This window comes from Budorcas taxicolor, chromosome 4 (genome assembly GCF_023091745.1).
Source record: "Budorcas taxicolor isolate Tak-1 chromosome 4, Takin1.1, whole genome shotgun sequence".
NCBI lineage: Eukaryota > Metazoa > Chordata > Mammalia > Artiodactyla > Bovidae > Budorcas > Budorcas taxicolor.
Window position 1 is genome coordinate 105,501,757 of NC_068913.1, and position 24,237 is coordinate 105,525,993.

Genomic DNA, 24,237 nt, shown 5'->3' on the forward strand with positions numbered 1-24,237 from the left:
ACTTTAAGGTGAGCAGCATCGTAAACTTTAGGGCCCTAAGAATATTTTATTAACATCTTACGAAGAGATAGCCTCTTTTTGTGTATACCTGTAAAAGTGGTGGAATCCCGGGCAGGGGCGCGCTCTGCGGCCTCTGAGGGAAAAGAGGCCGTCCAGGAGAATCAGGACCATTTGGGACCAGAGGCGTTGGCGACGTGACGACAAGCGGGCTCAGCCAGCAGGTGGCGTCACCGGCCGGGCTGAAAGAGCTGTTCATCCCAGGAAACCAGATCCTGCTGCTGTCCCGTCCTCCTTTCCAGCACAGACCGCACTCCACTCCCTGCGATCCTTTCCCAGAGAGGACTCCCGCCCTGACACCCGCGGCGTGGGGTCTGCAGTGCCCGCGGGGGTTGCCACGGTGTCTCTCCCTTGACCCCTCAATCTGTCCCCAGTTCTGCCCCAGGGAGCATCTCGGTTCCAAGTCCCTGGGGGCAGCTCCTTCCCAGTCTCCTCCCCTTGGCTCCAGCGTGAGCTGCCAGGCAGGATGAACACGGGAAAGGTTCATGACACAGGACACGACAGCTGTCTTAGCCTTGGCGTGATAAAAAGAAAACCCAAACACTTTTCTTCTTCTTCTTTTTTAATATCTAAGATTAAAAAAAAATAAACAAACGCCCCGAATCCAACAAACCAAAACAATCCCTTTGAACGTGCCTGGTCCCAGGTCCCATGTCCAGTGCTGTTCTGAAGAAGCTGCCTGCCCGCAGCTCTGGGGTCCTGTCCCTGAGGACACTCCAAGGGTGGGCGGAAACCATCCAGGCCTTCATCCCAGCACCTGGGACAACCAAGGATCGGCTTCTCAGGAAGACCGCCAGGACTGTTTTTAAGACATGTGATTGCCCTGGGAGGAAGTTTTCCCTGGATTCTGGGTTGAGGGCTATTTCTTGTGGAGAAACTTCATTTTATTGCCTAAAAAAAGAAAACGAGAACATTGCACCAGGCACACAGAGGAGCCGAGTTAAAATCCTGCCCTTTTCACACCAGCTGTGGTGTGGACAGCTGGGGCTCCCACACTGCCCCCGAGCTTCACCCCAGGGCCCAGGAGAAGTTGGGGGGGATTCCCCTGCCTGCGTGCCCCCTGCACTCCTCATGCGCCTCCCCTGTGAACAGGGATCTTTTGAAGGGAAGACTGTCAGAGCTGCAGACTATCAGTTGCTTCTGAAATGATGACACAGGAAGCACAGACTGTCACGCCTCCCTGGGAGCCCTGAGGGGGACAAACGCAGGCCCAGCCTTGCAGGAGGTCGGTGGTCCCTTCCCAGGCACCAGCCCCCCCCGGGTGAGGCTCTAAGCAGGACCCCTGCAGGCCCTGTGGGGGCTGGCCTCACCGCAGCTCTTCCTCACTGGGGCCTGCTCCCTCCCTCTCTCATGCTTTTTGCTTTCTTCTCCTCCTCCATTTCCTAGCAAGGGCCTTTTTTGGCTGGTGAAACTGCAGTCCTTATTGAAATTTTTACATTTCCACTATTCAGGGTTATCTGGAGACTGGCCCAGGTCTCTACCTCCAGGGCCCCTTCTCTGGTTCCATTCATCATATTTCTAGGCCCCACTCCCCAAAGACTGAAGCTGTGGGAGGTAAGAGTGAAAGAAAAGCAACGCAGTCAGGGCCCAGGAGGGCAGGGAGGGGGCCGGAGCAATGCAGTCAGGGAGAGGGCCGTGTGTCCTTAGCTTCCGCTCCGGGGACAGGGCAGGACAGGAGGGTGGTAAGATGCCAACTGGGCCCAGTGGGCGCAGGCCTCAGAGGTCAGCGTCATGAGCCCCAGCCCCAGTGGCAGGAACTGGCCAAGACCCCGTGGCCCCGGGGGCTGCTGCCGGGAACCCAGACCCCTGGGCCTCACCTAGTCCCTTCAGGAACTTGTTGACACCGCTGTGTTCTCCGCTGGGGAGTGTTTCTAGGTACTCCTGGGCTCGGACCTCAAATAGACCTGTTGACAAGAGAAATCCTAACCAGTTTAGCTCCTTCTCTCGGTGCTTCTACACGTGTTTGTTTCCTTACTGCTTCAGACAAGAGAAGCTGAGACGGAGCTGCTCTATAAACATGCTCTGAATTGTAAGATTTAAAAGGGTTTTTTTTTCCTGACCTTGTAATTGCCCAGCCTTGTGCAGTAACTGTCTTTGGAAAGCTGTAAAGCTAGCTCGTACGTGAAGTCCTGTTTTTCCTCGACGAACACCTTCCAAGCACCTGCACTGTGTCAGGCCCGTGGTTTCAGAGAAGAACCAGACAGTCCTGGCCCTTCCCATCTCCTTGAGATCTCCCGTAAGAGGGCCCCTGGCCAAGTGGCCTGCCTCCTGGGAGCCTGGCTCCTGTCTAGGGACTCAGGAGGGCAGGGCGGGCGGGTCACCTCATCGGGCAGGGACCTTCGGTTCTCACCCAGGGCTGGAGCCTCAGGCTACTGTCTTCATCTCCCCCTGATCTTCTATCAAACAGTGATCCGTGGGTGTACTCGGGAGGCCTTCTAGTGAATTCTTTCATCAGGAGTCGTGTGCCTCCTCCTAGGCTCTAACCCACCTTCTCTTGTCTCTTCAGATACCCTCATCAGAATCATCTGAAGTACGACAGCCCCCCTTTCTGCATTGCACAGAGCTCTGGGGATGTGGAGCTTTGCTGCCTTAGCTCAGGGTCTGCGATTGCGGCACCAGAGGACACCCAGGCCTGGGCCAGCTGCTCCCGCACCCCCGACCCTTGTCACTGGGTGGCCTCTCCTCAGGGTTAATCATCTATCTGTCTCTCCAGTCCTCTGGCCTAGGTCCCACCTGGGGCAGCCTTTCCTGATATTTCTAGCCCTCAGATTCCCCAAAGGACTTAAAGAGCATGGAAGAAAGAGACAGGAATGGTTTCATCCTCTTCCGCACACTTCCCGATCCTAATCTCTAGAGGCGTGATGGAACCCAGCAACAGGGACAGGGACACTGAGGGAGACAAGGAGAACCTGAGGAGCAGAGGACGGGGGTGGGGGTGGGGGTGTGTGGACAGAGGGCCCTCGGGCTCCCCAGGCCGGGGAGGGGGGTCTCTGCTGTCCTCCTTCCCTGCGGCCAGCCCGCTGGGCGTCGGTGGCGGCACATGGAGAGGAGGGTGCGGGCCAGCTTCTCCTCCTCTGCCCAGCCCCAGGGCCGAGGGGAGAGGGTGAGGAAGGAGGGCAGAAGGGACAAGAGGAGACGCCACCGAGAGAGGAGGGAAAGGGTGTCCGTGAGAGTCTGGTCAAGCTGGGGAGACGAGGACAGAGGAGAACTCGCACGGGAACCAGGAGCGGGGTTCTGGGCGCGGGGAGCAGAGGGAAAGCGACTCCCCCGACCTTTGGCATCCTGCCGGCGCAGCTCCCGCTCCTGGATGAAGCCCCGGAACGTCTGGGTCTCCATGAAGACTTCCAGGAACCGGCGGAGGCTCTTGGAGGAGACGGCTTTGCGGAAGGCCTCTCGCTGCAGCTGCAGGGTCCTCTCCTCGCGCTCGCCCGCCGTCAGGAACAGCGAGTAGTGGCCCACGATCTCCACGAAGAAGCGGACAAAGGCTTCAGACACCACCTCGTTCAAGGGGCTGGACTCAGGGCCTGAGCAGAGCAGGGGAGGACCAGGACCGCTGAGGGCGGAGGCAGAGCCTCTGGGACGAACCAGTCAGAAAAGACAAGGATGCTATTCCAGGTCCCTGGAAGGCCGACTGTGATGATCCATGAAAGACGTTCCCCACAGTGAGCCTGTCATTTCTTCCCTACCTTTAAACAGATTTTTTAGAGCTAAACTGGGGGTGGGGTGGGAAAGGTTTTTCCTATAACTCGCTGCTGAAGTGCCAGCCTCTCTCCTTGCACACCTCGCTGCCCATTTTCCGACTTAACCCCATGTCAAGTGGACATGCCCATAGAACTATTGCTCCCTGACTCCAAGGATGGAGGCGGGGGTGTAGTCTGGGAGGTGGCTGAGCATTTACCTCGCTTGCCGTCTGGGGGCCCATCATCCTGCTCACTAGCCAGGTCATTCCTCTGCTCCAGAATGTGTTCTAGGGCTACCTGAAGCTTCCGGGGCAGAATGGAGTCCTCATCATCCATCTGTAAAGCAGAAAAAATGGGAGTCATTGTCCCAGCATTTCCTGGGATGGTGGCTGCACCCCGGCCAGAAGGACAGCAGATTCTGCAGGGCAGGCCCAGCCTGGTTCCTGGTTTAGTGGAAGGAACACAACTTCAAACCAGAGTCTTGAGTCTTGATTCCACTCTTAACAAGCTACAGGAGCCTCAGCTTCCCTGCTTGGTAAAACGGGTTACCTCACTGTGAAAATTAAATGCAACAAATAAGATGGCGATAAATGACACTGAAGAAGATATAAAATAAATGGAAAGATATTCTATGTTCATGGATTGAAAGAATAAATAGTTAAAATGTCTGTGCTACTCAAAGCCATCTATAGATTGCATGCAAATTCCTATGAACATTCTAATGATGTTTTTCACAGAAATAGAAAAAAAAATTCTAAAATGTGTATGGAACCATAAAAGACTGACTAGCCATAACAATCTAGGAAAGCTGGAGGCATCCTAATTCCTGATTTCAAACTTCATGATGGAGCTACAGTAATCAAGACAGTTTGGGTGTTATTGCTGTTCAGTTGCTCAGTCCTGTCCAACTCTTTGCAACGCCATGGACTGCATCACGCCAGGCTTCCCTGTCCTCCCCTCCCCTCTCCTGGAGCTTGCTCAAACTCACGTCCATTGAATTGGTAATGCTGTCTAACCATCTTATCCTCTGTTGTCCTTTCCTCCTTCTGCCTTCAATCTTTCCCAGCATCAACTGGCATAAAAACAGAAACACAGACAAACAGGGGAGGACAGGGAAGCCTGGCGTGCTATAGGCCATGGGGTTGCAAAGAGCTGGACACGACTGAGCGGGTGAACAACAAGATAAACAGAACAGAATCAAGAGGCCAGAAATAAACCCATTCATATACGCTCAACTAATATCTGACAAGGGAGCTGAATATTCAGTGGGAAAAGGGTGGTTGCTTACCTAAATGGTACTGGAAAAACTAGACATACATATACGAAGGAATGAAATTGAACCCCTACCCTGCACCTCTCCCCCAGATTATGTGGATTAAAAAAAAAATGGATTACAGACTTAAATGTAAGACCAGAAACTGTAAAACTGCTGGAAGAAAATACAGGTGAAAAGCTATTTGACACTGATCTTGGCAACGATTTTTGGGGATATGACACCAAAAGCACAAGCCACAGAAGCAAGAATTAACAAGTCAGAGTCCACACTGAAAAGCTTCTGCACAGTAAAACGATCAGTCACCAAAACAAACAGGCAGCCTCCTAAATGGGAGAATGCATGTACACATAAACATACATATACACGCACGATGGAATATTACTCAGCCATAAAAAAGACACACTGCTTTTGTGACTACTCTGGTAGACCTTGAAGACATAATGCTAAGTGAGGTAGACCAGACAGCAAAAAATAAACACTGTATGTTCTCACTTATATGTGGAATCTAAAATACTGAACTCAAAAAATTAATTAAAAAACTGAACTCATAAAAAGAGAGTAGAGAGGTGGTTACCAGGGGCGAGGGGTGAGGAAAAGGGCAAATGTTGCTCAAAGGGCACAAATTTCCAGCTATAAAATGAGTAAATTCTGAGGAATCTAATGTCTAGTTTGGTGACTATAGGTAAAGTATACTTAAAAGTTGTTAAGAGAGTAAATCTTAAGTGTTATCCCCCCATACACAGGTAATTATGTGAGGGGATGGAGGGGTCAACTAATTGTCTTGTGGTTCTAATTTCTCAATGTATACCTATGTCAAATCATCATGTTGTATGTCTTAAATTTAAATATGTTCTATGTCAATAAAAGCTCAGGAAGGCTGGAGGAATTAAATGCAACACAATTAACTTGTGAAAGTTCCCTGCACCTAAGTGGCTACTCAATAAATGTTTCCCAGTGCTCCACCCCAAAAGGTGGCTAATTCTCATCAGGGGGGTCTGGTCAGGGCAGATGACCAGTATGACTGAAATCTGGCTTTCTGATCTGAGTCTCAGAGCAGGAGGGCTGTGGGGAAGGGCCTACCCAGAGGGCCCTTGGAAAGTGAAAGCAGATGGAACCAATGATAAAGAACAGCATTATCATGCATATCTTTTCAGTGGCCACCTCAAGTTTATTTATTTGGCCGTACCTCGGAGCATTTGGGTTCCCCCACCAGGGACTGAACTGCACCCAACCCTCATTCTCTGATAATGAAAGTAGTTTATGACCATTATAGAAAATGTATGAAAATATTAAAACAATCTAAAATTGCTCATAATCTGTCTCCTTTTCAGTCTCCCACTCTAAGACAACCAGAATTGATGTTTTGGTGAGTTTTCCTTTCTCTCTTTCTGTATATATGTATTTTTTCCCCTCATTTCTATCCTTTAAAAAAAAAATGATCAGCAAAGTAATGTACATAATTTTTACCCTGATTTTTCCACTTCATACTATATCATGAAGTTTGTTGTCAAATATTTAAAGGCATGTTGAAAAAGGTTAAGTGTCTACAGTTATAACCTATACAAAGATTCTGTCAGCAAACCATTTTGTGACAAAGCCCATGGGAATCAATCCTTTGTAAACCAAACCCCTCTTCTTTGGCCCCTGCCTTCTGTCCTGTCCTCAGTCAAGCCCTGGCCGGGGACTGTCCCAGCCTGCTGGCCTGCTTTGCGATTCCAGGCCCACCACAGAGCTGGAAAGGTGAGCTCTAAACATCAAAGAGGTGCAAACAGAGCAAGCAGTGGGTGGAAGCTGGGTTGCTTCTTACTCACCTGTCTGAGGAACCGATTGTTGACGAGGTCGACCACTAGGACCTATGAGGTGAGGAAAAGGGACTGTTACTGTTAGCAGGGAGGGCTTCCAGAATTTAGAGATGGACTGTTAGCCTTCTTCCTTCTTGGCACCCAGAGAGGCAGCTGGGTGGGGGTGGAGTGGGCCAATTGTGGTTTCCTGACATTGCCACTGAAGCCACAGATGATGAAGGGGGAGGCGGGGAAAAAGCTTTCCAGACATGCACGCTTTCAACACTGTAACCGCAGGCTGGGATACGTGTGGGCCAAAGGCTGGACTTCCTGCCCTGTTTCTGGACTGGCTAAGGCAGAGCCGCTCCGACTGTTTTTTAGCGTGTGGGTCACTGAGACAGAGAGCAGCTAGAGCCCCAGCTTGTTCCCATTCCACTGGATTGTGCCACCTCTGCCAGGCCTCCCCCTACCTCCCAGTTACCCACTTAGTCTTGTCATTTGTCTTAATGGGATAAAAGGGGAGAGACCCAGAGGACGACCCAACGGGACAGTAAACCAAACTGTAGGTGCTGGGCTTCCTTGAGTCAAGGCTTTCAGGTAAAGCACTTTGATCCTCCTTCCTCAGAGTGAGGCTGAGACCCGGGGCCACAACTAGGGAGAGGTAAGTGAAGGGCCTAGGGCACAAAACTTAGGGAGGCGGCCACTCACGGGATCACACAGTGTGCACCGCTGGCTATGATGGAGGACGAGCAGGGGGCCTGTGTGCCCGCCATGTTTCCACAACAGCAGGAACCATGGGCTCTAGCACAGGGGCCGGGAGCTGAGAGGGGCTGTCCTTCCTTCTCACACCCTCTCCTGGGGGGTGGAACTGAGCCATCTGCAGGCTCACAGGGCACCCAGGAAAACCCTCTGCAGTTCACAAACACACACTCAAAGACCTGAGTCTGCTGGTTAATCTTTAACAGGGCTGCAGGACCACCTGGGCAATTAGAGGAGCTGCATTTCAGGCTGCCGGGAGGGTTCAGGCCTGGCTGTTCTGTGCAGCATCACTTAGTCCCCACGGTTCTGCTCTGACTGCTGGAAGCTCTCAGTACTGGAGACAGAAACCATTTAGAGGAAGGGGCTGGGACTCAATAATCACAGAGATGCTAAGCAGGGCTTTTCTCATTTGGATCCAGAACTCAAATCACTGAACACATTTAGCTTATTGCCTTTTTAACTGATACGAAAAACAACCTCCTTATAGGAACACAGTCCTTCTCAAGACTTTGTTATTGGCCCAAAGATGATTTCCAGTTACCATGAGCTCTTCGTGTGCTTTCTTCCCATGACAGAGGGGTGGACGGGAGAAGGATAGGGCAGATGGCTCTTTACCGACTAGGTGTATTAAAATCGAGTAAATCGTTGGTTGGGCTTTCCTGGTGGCTCAGAGGTAAAGAATCCACCTGCCCATGCAGGAGACACAGCTTTCCATCCATGGATTGGGAAGATCCCCTGGAGAAGGAAATGGCAGCCCACTCCAGTATTCTTGCCTGGGAAATCCCAAGGACAGTGGTCCGTGGGGTCGCAAAGAGTGGGACACGACTCAACAACAGCAACAAATAGTTGACTGCAGCCCTTCTCAATGGGTGTCCACGGCTGTAGGTTCATTTAGAGGGGAAACTGAGTCTGCAGTCAAGAGGTTCCGCTGAAGGTGACTTGGCAGGAGGGTGCTGACTCGTAAAGCCGTGGGGTCCCGCTGCTCCCCTGACCCTGCATGCTGGCAGAGCCGCAGGCAGCCCCTTCCCCCTACCCTTGCCCCGACAGGGAGCTTACCTCCTCCAGCGGCAGCTCCCTGAGCAGCGGCAGCGAGCTGGTGAGCAGCCCAATGAGGAAGGGCGTTGGCGAGCACACGATGTCGATCATGGCGGGCGGCAGCACAGGGATGTAGGTGTGCTGCCAGGCGAAGGGGTAGATGGCCGCCACCATCGCGTGGCAGCACGTGGACAGGGTGCTGCGGCAGGAGAGAGAGGAGGAAGGGCCGCTTCAGGAGGGTGGGCCGCCTCCACGAAGACGCCAGAGAGAAGGGTTCACACGCCAGCCCTCTCCCCTCCCCCAGCTGCAGAAAACCCCCAGACAGCGAAAGCCTCCTTTCCCATGGGTGCTCCTTAGTGAAGAGGCTTTGGCTTGGAACCCACGTTCTCTCCGCCAAGTGTGAACACCTAGGTGTGGTCGGGGGAGACAGGGTAGTCCTTCAGTGTTCAGGTGCAGCCGTCCGCTCCAAATGGCTCGGTTGTGTAAAAGCGAAATTCATACACTGCTTGCCCAGAATTCAAAACACAGAAAAATAACAACGTTGAGAGACAGACTCGGTCCCTCTTAAAGCAGGATGATCACAGTGTAGCCTTGTACTGGCGAAGGCCGGGCCTGACAATTGTGTGGGATCCACAAGGCTTTGCTCCGTGCCTGCGTTTGCGCTCGGTTTGTGGAATGAACGGGTGGATTACCCGGATTATCGCTTTTACACCATTTCTGTGGAGCTGCAGCTTCCGAGATGCTGAGAGCAGACTTTCTCTTCCTCGAAATCGCTCCTTATCACTAAGTGAGCCTGCTCCCAGCGGTCTCCCTCTCCTCTCATCCTGATATGCTGTTTCTAAAATGCTATGGGGTTGGAAACTCTAGAAGCTTGTTAGAAGTGTCTAATGCAAGAGTAAACCAAAGTGAGGGCCCAGTGGATTCGCCCAAGAGTATACCAGGTCATCTTCGGTTCCCGGTAACCAGCACCGCATCTGTTAGGACACCTTCTGAATGTTCGCCCTGCTTCTCAGCTGTGCTCTCTTCACGTCAAGCTGCAAGGAAGCTGAGTTCTGGATGGATGAATGCGCCTTTACTGCGTTCCCGTGATGCCGCACACCCATAATCTCGTTGCCATAAAACTTTCTTGAGCCCATCAAAAAGAAAGTCACTTAGCTCTGGTTTACTTAAGAAGAAAAGAAGTGGACTAAAAGATACTAGCTAGCAAGTGAACTCAGCCAGGCAGAACGAGACACGTACTGTACGATTCCAGTTACACGAGGGAGTTAGAATCAGCAAATGCGTTGAGACAGAGTAGAAGGGAAGTTAGCAGGGTCTGGAGGAAGGGAAAGGGGCACATTGTTGCTTAAACAGGACAGAATTACAGTTGAGATGATGAAAAAGCTCTGGAAATGGAGAGTAGTGATGGCTGCAAGCACTGTGAATGTGTTAAATGTCCCTGAATTAAACACTTAAAGATTATTAAAATGGTAACATTTATGGTTATGTATATTTTACTGCAATAAAAAAGCAACCCTCCCCAAATCATGTAGATTCCTCTGAATCTAGTAAGTTCCTCTGACTCTAGCTCCTCCTGAGACATCTTTAACATATGCACTAGCCCTCCTTTTGATCCTGCTTCCATTTGGGGGCTCCTAACCTAATAACTGAAAGTGAAAGTTGTTCAGTCACGTCTGACTCTTGGCGAACCCATGGACTCTACAGTCTGTGGAATTCTCCAGGCCAGAATACTGGAGCCGGTAGCCGTTCCCTTCTCCAGGGGATCTACCCAACCCAGGGATCGAACCCAGATCTCCCGCATCACAGGCGGATTCCTTACCAGCTGAGCCACTAAGGAAGCCCAACCTAATAAGAGCCATGTTGAACCCTGTCCATTTACCAGTATGTCTCCTGATCGTCCTGTTCTCTCTCTTAGCAAATAATCAATCTCCTGATACTCACTGGAGTCATGAGATACCTCTCAGCAGTGGAGCAGCCACATAGTTCACCGATACTTGGACTTATGTTTTCTTTCAAATGATCACCCTCAAAATGAGAAAGATGCTACCCCAACATTGTGTTTGTTATCACTATAATGCCTTCTTTCTTAGCTGAGTAAGGGTGAGACAGACTAAATTTCAGACTTATACCAAGAGAGCAACATTAATAATTCAGCCAGCAGTGTGCAGTGAAGTGACTTCTGCCTTTTAAAAGATCTTCTTGAATGCCATTTAGCAACTGAACAACAGACACCTCTCAATAGCACTCTGAGGTTGTAACTATTATTGTCACCATTGACTCTTTAATAACTATTAACGGCCTCTTTCCACAACTGAAATATTAGGTTATACTATAAAAATATTAGCAAATGTAGTCTTTAAACCTGTAAGTAAACCCTATCCATTATGCTAAATTAAATCCTAAGGCATTCAGACATGACACACACTTTTTTTTTTCCCATTATATAAATCATTGTTTTCTCTCTGGATTCAATAAATGTAAAGACTTTAAAAAAATTGTCTTGAAAAGCATAGGAGCTTTATTTCTTAAGGCATCACTTTCTACCAGATAAGTCAAGAATGTTGATACTTTTAGTGAATTGCTGATCATTTACGTTTAACCTCCTTGATTTATAGATCACTGAATGTGCTGAATTTACTTTGTTCTAAAACTTTGAATTTTTAGGACTAAGCTGTATTTGTGTGTGGCCAGTCTACAAAGCTGATCTGCTGAAGTACTATGGGTCATGACTTAGAAAACTAGAAGGACATCATAATATAAACAAGAATAGTCGTGTGTAGAGAAAGGTTTTGCAGACTATAATTTGCACCCTATTGGGGGTCCTGAAATAATTTCAGTGGGTTGTGATCAGCATCAAAAACAACTACAACAAAAAGAATGTAATAGAAAATAAGAGTATGATGCATTTTTCCCCCAACTGTAAATAACTATATGTATGTATTATGTGGGGTGTATATTAGGTCTGAATATAAAATGTATTTCTAATTGTGGACTGTAGTAAAAAGGCTTGGAAGCCAATGATTTTGACTAGAGAGCTGGGGGTGAGGTGCGGTGGGGAGTGGGTAGAAAGTGATGGTTGAGCTGGAATTTTGATATGTTACACCTTTTACTGGGATGTTGGCTTTCACTTCCAAGTGGCTAGTGGGAGTTCTTTAAAATAGACCCTAAGAAGGAATTTCCTGAAGGAAGCCTTGTGTATGAAATCCACCTCTTTTTATAGCACATTTGTTATTAAGCTCCCAAATATCACTTGGAGAAAGAATGGATCATGCAGTGGTGTAGGTCGTGGACTCCGTCATCCACGGTCCCTTCAGCAAATTTCTGAAATTCTCACTTTTTTAGTCATGGGCTCCCCAAGTGGCACTAGTGGTGAAGAACCTGCCTACCAATGCAAGAGACGTAAGAAACTTGGGTTCATTCCCTGAGGTGGGAAGATCCCCTGGAGGAGAGACTGGCAACCCATTCCATTATGCTTGCCTGTACAATCTCACGGACAGAGGAGCCTGACCAGCCACAGTCCACAGGATCACAAAGAATAGGACAGGACTGAAGCAAGTTAGCACTTTAGTCAAGTCACTGAAGGAGAATAAAAATGCAGCACTCCTGTTTAAGAGTGTATTTACATTTCACAGGTGTGGTTTAAGCATTTCTGACTCTGGGGAAGTTACAGAAGCACAGAATTTTAGACCTGGAAGCGATTTTAGAACTCCGGGAGATGGTGATGGACAGGGAAGCCTGGCGTGCTGCAGTCCACAGGGTCACAAAGAGGCAGGTGCTCCTGAGCAACTGAACAATAATGAACCCCAGGCTAAAAGAGGGGTAGCTTCCGCATTCAGGGTGAGGGCAGGGTGGGGAGGGAGGAGTCCTGCAGATGGGAGAAGGTAGAGAGAAACAGACTGATGAATGGAGGCACGAAAAGGCATAGCCAGGAGCCTTTGGGTTTTTCTTGATTACTGCAATAGAAAAACAAGTCTGGAGACTTCCCCAAAAGGTCCAGTGGTTAAGGCTTTGAGCTTCCAATGCAGGGGGTATGGGTTCGATCCCTGGTTGGGGAACTAACATTCCACATGCCATGTGGCACGACCAAAAAACCTCAAATAAAAAGTTTTTTTCAAAGTCCAATTAAAAATTTTTAAAAAAGAAAAAGAAATCTGTGTAACTTTCTTTCTTTTTTTACCAAGTCAGAGAAATGGCCTCCTGCCCTTTTGCCTTCTTTTGACCTCAGCCCTGGAGGGAGCAGGTCTGCAGGGAGTCTCTCCTCTCCACTGCTGCTATACTTTGTGTCTCTGGCTGAAGCCCAGGGGGGTCTCAGCACGGCGGAGAGGGGGGTGGCGGGGGGTGGGTGGCGGGGGGAGGGTGTGTGGCTCAGCTGCAGTGAGTGTGAACCAGCTGGGTGGGGAAGGTAGTTGGAACAAGTAGAGAACACAATGATAAGCAATGCCAGCACTAGATACACAGGGCAGGTAAAGAGATGTCATGGAAAGGAGAAATGCACTCATTTAACTGGAATGCAGGGAGCTGAGGGACACTGGTACTCAGTCCGCTGCTGTTGTTTAGTTGCATACTCAGTCTCAATGGGGACAAATGACAACTCAACTGTGTCAACTGTTGGCCATGTAGGTTGGTACTACCATTGTTGATTCTGCTAACAAGTGTTTTCTGTTTGCCTGTTTTTTAAACAGTCTGATCGCTGTTGCAGCTGGGTCCCAATGTTTCCCACCTGGTTTCCACTGCCACCTTGCTAGCTGGCACCTGTGGAGCACGGGGGGTCAGGAGCCACCCGAGAGGCGGGCGGTGCTGGCAGTGTTGCCTCCCTCTTGTTCTCCAGCTCCCTCCAATATTCTAAAACAAAATTCTGCCTCTTGAAACACTAGAAGGAAAGGTCAGATTCTGCAAATAATACATCAAGTGGCAGTTGTTCCTTCCAAATAAATGGTAGAAGAGGGGCTTCCCTGGTGGTCCAGTGGTTAAGAATCCCCCTTGCAATGCAAAGGACACCAGTTTGATCCCTGGTCTGGGAAGATCCTTCATGCCGCAGAGCAACTAAGCCTGTGCGCCACCCACAACTACCGCCTGTGCTCTGGAGCCGAGAGCCGCAACTACTGAAGCCCGTGCTCCGCAGCAACAGAAGCCACTGCAACGAGAGGCCGGCACACCACAGCGAGAGAGCAGCCTCCGCTTGCTGCAACTGGAGAAAACCTCTGTATAACCACGAAGACCCACCACACCCAAAAAATAACTGAATCTTAAAAAAAAATAAAATGGTAGAAGAGAGAAGAAGGGATTATTCTGAGTGTAGTTTGTTGCGATTTTATTCCCCGACCCATAAAGGCTAGAGGAGCTTCCATGGGGGTGGGCACTGCTGGGACTGGTCCTAGGAACATGCAGAGTACAGTCTACAGTTCTAGGGATGCTAAGGATGACTGTTCAGGCTCGCTTGCCACTTAATGTGGAGGCTTACTGAGCATCTGCTGGTTGGAGGAGAGGCAGTGTTTTTGAAGGAAGTTCTAGGAGGGAGCCCTGGCAGCTGGCTCGCATTACAGTGGGGGTGGAGGAAAGGAATGCTGGCCCCCCACAGCTGTGATCAATTTGCACAAAAGCGAGGGAGGGAGGAGATGCCCCAGTGGGAGGTTGGCTGGGCCACAAGGTTAAAAGATGGGCACAGGGGAGAAGGGTCAGGTCCCAGAATGCTTTGCTACTTGGTGGTGGTTCCTGAGGGTTGAAGCATTAGTCCAGAGATACCAGGATACACTTGTGAGCACTCAGATTCTCCTGGAGAAGACGCTTCAGTTCTGGCTGCTACAAAGCCCGTGTGCCCTATGTGTTGTCGTTTAATCGCTCAGTAGTGTCTGACTCTTTCTGATTCCATGGACTGCAGCAGGCGAGGGTTTCCTGTCCTTCACCATCTCCGGAGTTTGCTCAAGCTCACATCCATTGAGTCAGTGATGCCATCCAACCATCTCATCCTCTGTTGTCCCCTTCTCCTCATGCCCTCAATCTTTCCCAGCACCAGGGTCCTAGCCCAATTTGCGGTTAGTTATTACTATGCTCAGCAGCCTCCCAATTCACCTAGCAACCAGAAAGAGTCAAGCACAGAGCTTTCTCTAAGATGCTACCAGAAAAGTGAAGGATGAGTTTCCAGAGTTGGGGAGACCCCAGGAGTTTGCAGGATGAGTCCATCAGCATCCTTTAGGATTCCAGGCAAAGTGTCTCTCCCTTTGTGCGTGATTCCCAGGAACCAGAGCCAGCGGTGACTCTGACGTGGTCTGGTGCCTGCTGAAACCTAGCGGGAGGTGGCTGCCATGCTTCCATTACTGTACTTTCAGACCCTGTAGAAATGTGTCACTGAGTTAAAAAAGAACCCAAGCTGGACCTCAACAAAACTGGGTTTGCCACGCTCTGCGTGATCTCAGGTAAAGCTCTTCTCCAGGCCTCAGCTTCCTCATCTGTAACATAAGGAAAGTGGGCGTTCCAGATTTAAAGTCTGCCAACTACAAACTATGAGAGAGAGAGAGAAAGCCAGAACTGGAAGTAGGAGCCAGGAGCTGAAAATAACTGACAGTGGAAAAAAAACCCAGGCCTGGAGGGTAATTCTAGAGCTCACTGACGGAGACAGGACAGAAAAGCAATGGTGACATCTCATTCCAAGGAATTAGGGGATACAATGTTGGAGAGTTTTTAAGTTGCCACAGTAAGCCCCCGAAAGGACTACACTTAGAGGCAGCACAGCCTAGAGGGACTTGGCTCCAGAAGAGAGCTGGAGTATGCTATATCCGAGATTCTGTTGGTGATGGGTTTGGAGTCAAAGACAATTTGTGGCTATGCTATCGTCTAAACCTCACTTCAAAGTTATCTTGGTGTTCATGGGCAAAAAGAGGAAAAAAAGTAGTTGATACTTAATGTGTAATCAGTCTGATGGCATTTTCATAGCACTCTGCTGAACTAAACATAGGTATCTCCCTGTCAGCTTCTTGAGGACCTCTGAAGTAGTCCTCTAGATGTCGGACCACCAAGATGGCAGCTACACACCCTCTCAAGTAGCCCTTGGCAAGCTCACTTGCCTGGAGAGGGTGTGCCACAAACCCAACCTTTTTCTGAAACACTATGGTGCAACTGATTGAGACAGGATACGGGGCCCCATTTAAACCTACAGAAACGGAGTAAAAATGAATTAAAGGAACACACAGCAAGATGAAGGTGCACAGCTACACGTGGACTTCTTTGTGTAGTCACCCCACGTCAAGGCCAAGATTCAAGCTCCTATTTGTCCAGATTTGACCACCGAATCCCACTTGTCATCAGCTAGAAGTTTGTCGTTTAGCTTCCGGTGTGAATGCACCTCGGAAAGATGAGAAAGTTTCTTGAATATTAAAAAACCGTCATTCTGCCTAAAACTTTTACACAAATTGTTTATGTGCAGTTCTGACTCTCTTATTCAGCCTAGTGTGTAGATTTGGCCAGAACCTTGGGAACTGAAATTAATAAACGAAAAAACAAAATGTTTATCATCAGGGAAATGAAGAAAGGGGTATAGGGAAATATTTATTTGGGTTGTTATGACAGCAGAACAAGCGATCACAACAACATTCTTTCTTTCCCATCTGCTAAACTTTGGCTTGACAGAGCCTTAAGAAACACTCAACGTCCACCGTAAAGATGAAACGGAGCAAGAATGTTGTTCTAAATTTGATAGATTTTTGGCTCCACTTAAAACCCGTTTATAACTCATACAATATTTGCCCCAACTCCCAGCTATTTCCTCTTGCAGTGGGCAGACGCACTTGCAACGATGGGGAAGTGAACTGTGTGGTGGGGGAGGGTGCTGGTGGCAGTGGTCACAGGCCTCCGGCAGGCTAATGTTCACCCCGGGAAGTCAGGGGGCCACTCACTGGGCCTGTGGCGTGCCCTGTTCTCATGCCCTGCTCCGTGCCCTTGAGGAGATGGGGGGCTACAGATGGGAACCTGGGGCAGCCTACTTCTACTTTCAGCTGAGCAGGGCTAGAAATCAGGGCATGCACAGCCCATAGAGAGCGAGTGGTGCCCGCTGATGAGGATGAAAGCACGGGCTGAACTTAGGCTGAAGGCTTTCTTCAGAGGCTTTTCCAGGTCAGACGACTTGCAGCCAGCCACTGGTTTGTCATGGCCTAGCTGAAGAGTCGGACACAACTGAGCGACTTCACTTTCACTTTTCACTTTCATGCCTTTGAGAAGGAAATGGCAACCCACTCCAGCGTTCTTGCCTGGAGAATCCCAGGGATGGCAGAGCCTGGTGGGCTGCCGTCTATGGGGTCGCACAGAGTCGGACATGACTGAAGCGGCTTAGCAGCAGCAGAAGCAGCTGAAGAATGCTTCAGTTCCCTAGAGCTATTTTCCCATAAATCAGAAGTAGGTGGTGGCTGATTCCTCCCAGAGGAACCCCTTAGGTGGAGCAGGCTGGAGAAGAGAAGATGAGTTCTGGCTTTCTCACTCAGTAACTTCACGCGCACCGTGTTCTCTGGAGGCGTTTCTGTGCTCTGATCATTAGCTAGGTCCCTATTTCACAGGTGAGCCAGACTTCCTGTGTGGGCTCTCTGTTAGGGGAGGGGGCAAGTCTGAGGGTCATAGAGACCCCCAAATAGGGGGTTGCGCTGAGTCCCCCTCAGAAGAAAGCACTTAAAGCTGCAAGAGGAGGTACAGTTGGTGCCCTGGCTTCTGGGCACAGGCTAGAGCAGAGGCCTGGGAGTCCTGGGAGAGTGGATCCGTAACACGGGGTGTATTTATTTATCTTCAACCCAGTAAGGTTAAGAGGGGTGTTAGAAGGGCACTCATAGTTAGTTACGTCAGCACCTCACCATCCTGAAGTGCCTACATTTAGTATCAGTCTCAGGAAAATGCTATCCAGACGGTTCCTACTGAACCAGACCTCCTGGGAGAGGAGTGGGCCATGTGAGGGTGGGATCCCAGAGCATCTGAGCTGGAGGGGGTCCCATGGGAATCACACAGCTGGGCAGAGGAGGTGGCTGTCCCCTGGGACACTGGAAAGCACAGGATGCCTGAGACGGATGACTCCTGGGTCAGGAATGGGGGAAGGGTACTTTAGCAGGTCCGGGACCAAGATTGCTGGGTGAGCAGACACCAAGGGGTGTGGCAGACACCTGGGGCACCCCAGCCCATGGACTCAGAGAAGGTCAGAGCTGGGAGAGACTCTGGAGGTTTGCTCAGCCACCTGCCTCACGGGGGTCCTGGCTGGAATGGTGAGTGGGGTGGATGGGCCCAGGAGAGGAAAGCACAGATGTCTGAGCTTCCTCCGGAGACAGTTCTGGCTGGACTGCCAAGCACGTTGTGATGGCACGTTTTTAAAGACTGTCCCTATGTATCTGTGTAGACAGACAGCCTCACAGATACTCCTCTATTCCACCCAGACCATGGCGGCCTGCTTGCCTTCTCATCTTCTCTGGAGCCAGCTAGCCCTGTCTGATCCCAGCTCTCCCACTGACCCCTTCCTTGAGCAAAGTGACTTCACTTCCATGTGCTTCTTCAGTCCAGTTCAGTTCAGTTCAGTCGCTCAGTCGTGTCCGACTCTTTGCGACCCCATGAATCGCAGCATGCCAGGCCTCCCTGTCCATCACCAACTCCCGGAGTTCACTCAGACTCACGTCCATTGAGTCGGTGATGCCATCCAGCCATCTCAGCCTCGGTCATCCCCTTCTCCTCCTGCCCCCAATCCCTCCCAGCATCAGGGTCTTTTCCAGTGAGTCAACTCTTCGCGCGAGGTGTCCAAAGTACTGGAGCTTCAGCTTCAGCATCATTCCCTCCAAAGAACACCAGTGTGCTTCTTAGTCTCCCGCTAACAGGACTGAACTGATGGAGTTCTCGAGAGGCTGAGAGAATGGAGGAGCCAGCCCAGGGCAGCCCGCCGGTTCCCCACCTCGGGGCTCAGGTGTTGCTGTTCTCATCAGGCTTACGCACACTGTGCTTTCTGCCTCAGGACTCTCAGGGCCTTTCTTTCTCTCTTTTCCCATTCTTTAGATCTGCACTTAACTAGTGTTAGCTGAAAAGCAAATTTATTGAGCAAGAGAGAGAACACTTGAAGCCATTTGTAACGAGACAATCACGGGCTACTTCTGGGGAGAATGAGACACCGGAGCCCTGGCAATTCAGAGCTCTGAGTGGCTGGGCACCGAGGAGCCCTTGTTTCCTAAATGAGGAGACCCAGGGCCAGCAGCTGAGTTCGTTCAGGCCTCCCCGCTGTCTGGGAAGGCCCCTCCCATGGGATGAGAGCTGGACATGCCAGCCTGAATGTCTGTCTGCAGTGTAATTTCAGTATTTCATACACACATGCGAGCACACGTACACACTGGCTCTGGACCCAAAGAGGGCACCCGAGTTATCCACGTCCCTGTCCCCCTACCTGACAAAAATCCTACCTCCTCAGTGCCCCACGGCTGGCAGCTGCTGCAAAAGAAAACAGCCAGTGGGCAGTAAGAGCCTTATGGCAAGAACAGCGTCCTGCAGCCACGGCTGGCATTTTACCCTCTTGTGGGTGTTTGCTGCTCCAAGAGCCTAAATCTCTCAGGGCAGAGTGCCAGGCACCCTGGGAGGTGGGGTGATGACAGAAACCCCAAGGTCCCTCCAATCAGACCACCGCAGTGACTTGCCTCCTGCCAGGGCAGGAGGGGCGGGGGCTGGGAGGACTGGCAGGCCCCATGCTCAGGGAGGGGTTCCTTTCATTGTCTCTCATGACAACAGCTCTGTGTGAGTCCCACCTATCAACCCAGAAGTCTCTCCAGGGACAAGGTGGAGTAGTCAAGTCCTTCCCCAGAGGTCTCTGTCCTAAGCCCTTCTGGGAGTCTCGGCGCCCAAAGCCTCTGACATATGCCCGCTGCTGCCCTGCAGGGATGCCTCTGTCTTTGATGCGGCTCCTTCCCTTTCTGTTCCCACCTTCTCCTTTCATTGTCCCTTGGTGAGAAAAATAGATGATATTATCCCTTCTCCTTCCCCGCTGAAGAAAGCCTGGGTTAGAGCCGGGGGCCACGGGCCTGGTCCCCTGCTCCTCTTGAGTCATGTCCATCTTCTCGGATACTTGGGCAGGCTGGACCCTTCCTGAGCCTGACATCTTTAAACCAGAAGCAAGCGCCCCTCGGGACTATTTGCCCCATCTCCACTCCCTGGAGGGCCTTCCACTCCTGACCTGGGTCTTTCGGAGATCCATCACTTTCCCCTCCTCCCAAGGAAAGCCTGAGAATCTGACAACTAAAAAAAAAACGGTGGAGAGTGGGGGATGGTGGGGCTTCCAGAGATTACAGTCACTACAGTACTGGTGAAATCTGATCCTGGTCATGGAAGGGTTATTCCTCATCCTCAGCTTGCAGGCCCCCACCTTGAGAACTCTCTGGTCCGAATCCCCCAGTGCCCAGGGATCTTGGAGAGCTGCCCACAGCACCAGCTGCAGGCTAGAGGCAGGGCGTGCTGACAAGAGTGCACAGGGAGTACAATAACTGTGACATTAAATGTGAATAGCTAACTCTCAGGCAGGCCGGGAGCAGCCTAGGAGGAGCCTGGTAGCTGCGGTCCAATGCCCGAGCGTGAGCAAGGTGACCAGATGGGCTGTGGTGGAGACAGGGCTGGATTCCATCTCCCACCACGCCTCTGGACGGACCCCACATTCACACGCTTTGTCCTTTGCACTCTTCTTTCCCTTTTCTTCTTCTTCCCTTTTGTTTTCTAGAGTCGAGAGTCATTATTTCCTCTCCAAACCGATTTTTACATGTTTTTGGCACGGCTTCTCTCCAGATGGACTCTCAGCTGGCCTCTCCCGCTTGGCTGGCTCATCTCGAGCCAGGACCCACGTCTCAGGCCTCCCTGGAGCAGCAGCCACCACTTGCGCCTCTGCGTCCTCAGTTCCAAAGTGAGGAAGGCTCTGATTATGTATTTTGAAATGATGAAAATGCCAAGAATTCTTTTTTTTTCTTTTTTAAAGTTCAGAATTAACCCCAAGCTCTATCTGCATCTTCTTCAGGATCTTCTTTGATCTGTGACCTGGGCTTTGCCAATCACCCTAGGATGTGGGTGCACCCTGCTGGGCAGCGGGTCTATGTGTGTGGATTCTGTTAGCCCTAGACGAAGGCACGCCTCTGGCTCTGTGCCTCCCGCCGGGTCCTGCAGCCCTCTGCTGGTTCCTGGCTCAACTCTCTGTTCCACTACACTGAGCTGCCCTGCAGTTCCTGAAGGAACTCTTGGCCTCCCCTCTCCTTACTGTTGTACCAACAGCTCCTTTTGCCTGGAACATGCTTTCTACTTGCTCTTGGCCTTAAAATGCAGGGAACTCGTCTTGTCTACGAATGAGAACGCTCTAGTCAGCCTTTACAGCACGGTGGTCTCTTTACTTCTCCATCCCCACCCCGGACCGAGGCCTCTTGAAGCACAGGTCTGTCTTTTCCCCGTTCCCCCAGCACATGGTAGGGTGCCCAGCGCCTAGCAGAATGAGAGAACAGCAGGCCAAGTACCAGATGAGCAGAGTGCAGAAGTGCAGGCTCAGCTCACTTCATACAACTCGGGGGCCTCACAAGCCTCCAGCCTCAGCTGCCCGCTGATTCTCACTCCTTCTGCAGAGGAGCTGCCTCTGAACTCCAGGCGATGCCCCGCTACAGGTTCCACCCCGTGCGAGACTGACCGTCACGCAAACACTAGAGACGGTGCGAGACTGACCGTTGTGTAAACACTTCAGTGGAAGTTGCCAAGGTTTGATACCTGAGCTTGTCTGCGATGAAGATGACCCTCCTTTCCAGCAGCAGGGAGGCAAAAACGCAGAGCAGGTGTCGGACGCTGAGAGAGGAAAAGAGAGACTCAAAGTCCACGTGTTCGAGCCGGGAGTCCAGCGGACGGCACAGTTCAATCACCTGCCGGGAACAGGAACGGCATGAGGGGGCCACCTAGTCAGCTAGGCCTCTCATGCACCAGGCAGGCCTGGGGCCCTGTGGTCCTCAGCAGGGAGGCCCACTGCCAGGGGAGGAGGGAGAGAAAAATAGGAAAACCAAAGGGACTGGGGAAAGAAAGACGGCAGGAGATTGGGAAAGGAGGCGCGTTTGGTAGGGACTCGGTCTCGCCGGTGCGTGTGAGGGTAGTTTGCGTGGAGGTGGGGAGACAGGACACGGAACCAGAGCCCCTCGGGCCATGACGGCTGGAGCCCGCCCCCTCCCACCCCATTGATGACACATGTGAGCCCCCACAGGGAGTTTTGAGGGCCAGTCCCTTGGAGTCCCACAGCAGAACATCTGATCTCACAAGGGACTCCCAGGCTCACAAAGAAGGACCAGCAGTTCCAAGCACTTCTTTCAAGGCTCCTCTCCTCTACAAGGCGATTCTTAATGAACTCAACCCCATTCCAACCCCTGCCCAGGGATGGCTCTTTCAGCCTGTATGCATAGTGTGCACATATCTCCTCACTCTGCACTTGTTGACATGTTCCTGAGTTCACCTCAGGTCACTACTCGTGTGCATGCTCTTCATGGTGAGCAGAACCTGGCTTCTGCTCTCAGCATGGCACTGGCCTGGTGCTGCGTGGACGGTGGGGCTCGCTAAGGTTAACATCCCCATGGCCAAGTTACCTGCATCCGTATGGGGTGGTTTAGGATTCTCCAGCAGCAGGGAGGCCACTGCTCTCTGTGCTGGGAAGTTGAGCGGTTCCAGAATATCACAGACATCCTCATCCTGCCCCTGTCCCCAGAGGTGACCTGCTTTTCCAAGGGCCTTTAGAACTGGAAACTCAAGGCTGAACAGGTCACATACAAGGAAGGGAAGATGAAAACAAGCTCTGGTATCAAATCTCACCCAGCCAAGGAAAGGGACATGTTTCAAAGTCTGGGATGCATAAAAAGTAGCACCTGAGCTTGTCTTCCCCCGAAAAGAATCTGCTTTGCATATTAAGTGGTAGCGGTGATATAGATCAAAACCCAAAAAAGGTTCAAATACGATTTATGAAGGTGGTGGGCTATGAAGAGAAGCTGAAGATGTTCACTGCCCTGGCACAGTTTTCTCATCCAGCAACCAATGGATGGATTGGACTTAGGCTGGAATTTATGACTCTCTCACAGACGGATGATCTGGGCCAGCTTGCAGAGCAAGAGGCCACCACTGAATGTGACAGGCCCCTGAAAGCCAGCCAGTGGGATCACCAGGACCTGATCACTGTCAGGGCTATGCCCCCTGGGACAGGAGAGGACTCTGACGGCGTACCTCAGTTCCTGATCCGGGCAAGAAGTTCTTGACCACAATGGTTTTGCCCAGGGCTGGAAAGGGGGCTTCCATAACGCTCCTCATGAGAGGCTGGACCAGGGCAGGAGAGATGCCTCGTCGTTTTTCCACCTCATCCAAGATCTGCAAGGGACAGAAAATTCAGGCTGCGAGGTGGCGCTCTCTTCCAGATGAAGGGGGCCTGCCACCGAGACTGAGGAACCATGGGGAAGCCAGGGGGTCCTCATCAGGCCAAACCTCCAGTCTCTTTCACCTTGTGCGTTAAGACCCAGATTCACCCTCTCTGCAGCCACTCTTTTTCCATGTGGCTCTACAATTTCTCCCACTTAAAGGGTGAAGTATAGTTCCTGGCCCCCTTGACTTTGAAAACTGTCCTGTTTGTCAGTTTGCATTCCCCTGTGACATTGATTATGATATATGTTCTCAATGGGAAGAATAGCGCCCCTCAAGGGCATAAAAATTGGTTGGGGGTTGGTGAAAAAACTTAGGTATTGTGAGGATTTGTGCCCTTCTAAGGGCCCAAAGTACATAAACAGATATGTAACATATCCGTAGAACTGAATTTTCTCTGGGGGGAAGCCATCAGGACAACACAAACCAAAACCAATGAGATGCCACTTGACAGCCATTAGGACAACTGTAATAAAAAAATAGATAACAGGTGTTGGTGAGGAAGTGGAAAAATCGGAACCCTCATACACTGCAGGTGGAAATGTACACTAGTGAAGTTTTTCTTTTGAAAATAGTCTGGTGGCTTCTCAAGAAATTAAACATATATAACCCAGCAAATCCACTCTTAGGTATTTAACCAACGGAAATGAAAACATGTTCACACGAAAACATGAATGTTCAAAGCAGCCTTATTCATAGTAGCCAAAAAAGGAAATAATCTAAACATCCATTAACTTATGAATAATAAGCAAAATGTGTTACCTATATAATGAAATATTATTCAATATGATGGAATAAAATACTGATACATGCTACAACATGGATGAATTTTAAAAACGCTGCTAAGTGAAATAAGCCAGACACAAAAGGGACAAATATTATATGATTCCACTAACATGAGATCCTCGAGTCAAACTCATAAAAGAGGAAGAAAGTAGAGTAGAGTGGTGGTTGCCAGGGGCCGGGGGAAGAGAGGACAGAGGGTTAGTGTTTAACGGGCACCGAATTTTAGTCTGGGGAGATGAAAGAGTTCTGGAGATGGATGGTGGAGACGGTGGCACAACAAAGTGAATAAACATAATGCCAATCAACTGTACACTTAAAAATGACTAGATGGTAAGTTTAATGTTATGTATGTTTCAGCACAGTAAAAAGAAAACAGTATGACAAAAAGTCAAAAATTTCATGGGGAGGAGAGGCAATTGAAAAACCATATCTAAAAAGGCTGCTCACTAGAACAATAACG

The 24,237-nt window shown here is 50.4% G+C and overlaps 1 protein-coding gene across 2 annotated transcripts in view; it reads right to left on the reverse strand.

Annotated features, from left to right (window-relative positions):
* Nucleotides 1-654: 654 nt before the first annotated feature.
* Nucleotides 655-24,237, reverse strand: part of DENND2A (DENN domain containing 2A) — a 98,314-nt gene continuing 74,731 nt past the window's right edge. For both annotated transcript variants that reach the window (XM_052638511.1, XM_052638510.1), the window contains exons 12-19: nt 22,803-22,943; nt 21,318-21,466; nt 8,610-8,787; nt 6,825-6,866; nt 3,956-4,073; nt 3,330-3,581; nt 1,875-1,961; nt 655-948 (exon numbers count right to left, since the gene is read on the reverse strand). In XM_052638511.1, coding sequence (XP_052494471.1) covers nt 917-948; nt 1,875-1,961; nt 3,330-3,581; nt 3,956-4,073; nt 6,825-6,866; nt 8,610-8,787; nt 21,318-21,466; nt 22,803-22,943 — 999 coding nt within the window. In that variant the 3' untranslated portion in view covers nt 655-916. The remainder of the gene's footprint in view (nt 949-1,874; nt 1,962-3,329; nt 3,582-3,955; nt 4,074-6,824; nt 6,867-8,609; nt 8,788-21,317; nt 21,467-22,802; nt 22,944-24,237) is intronic.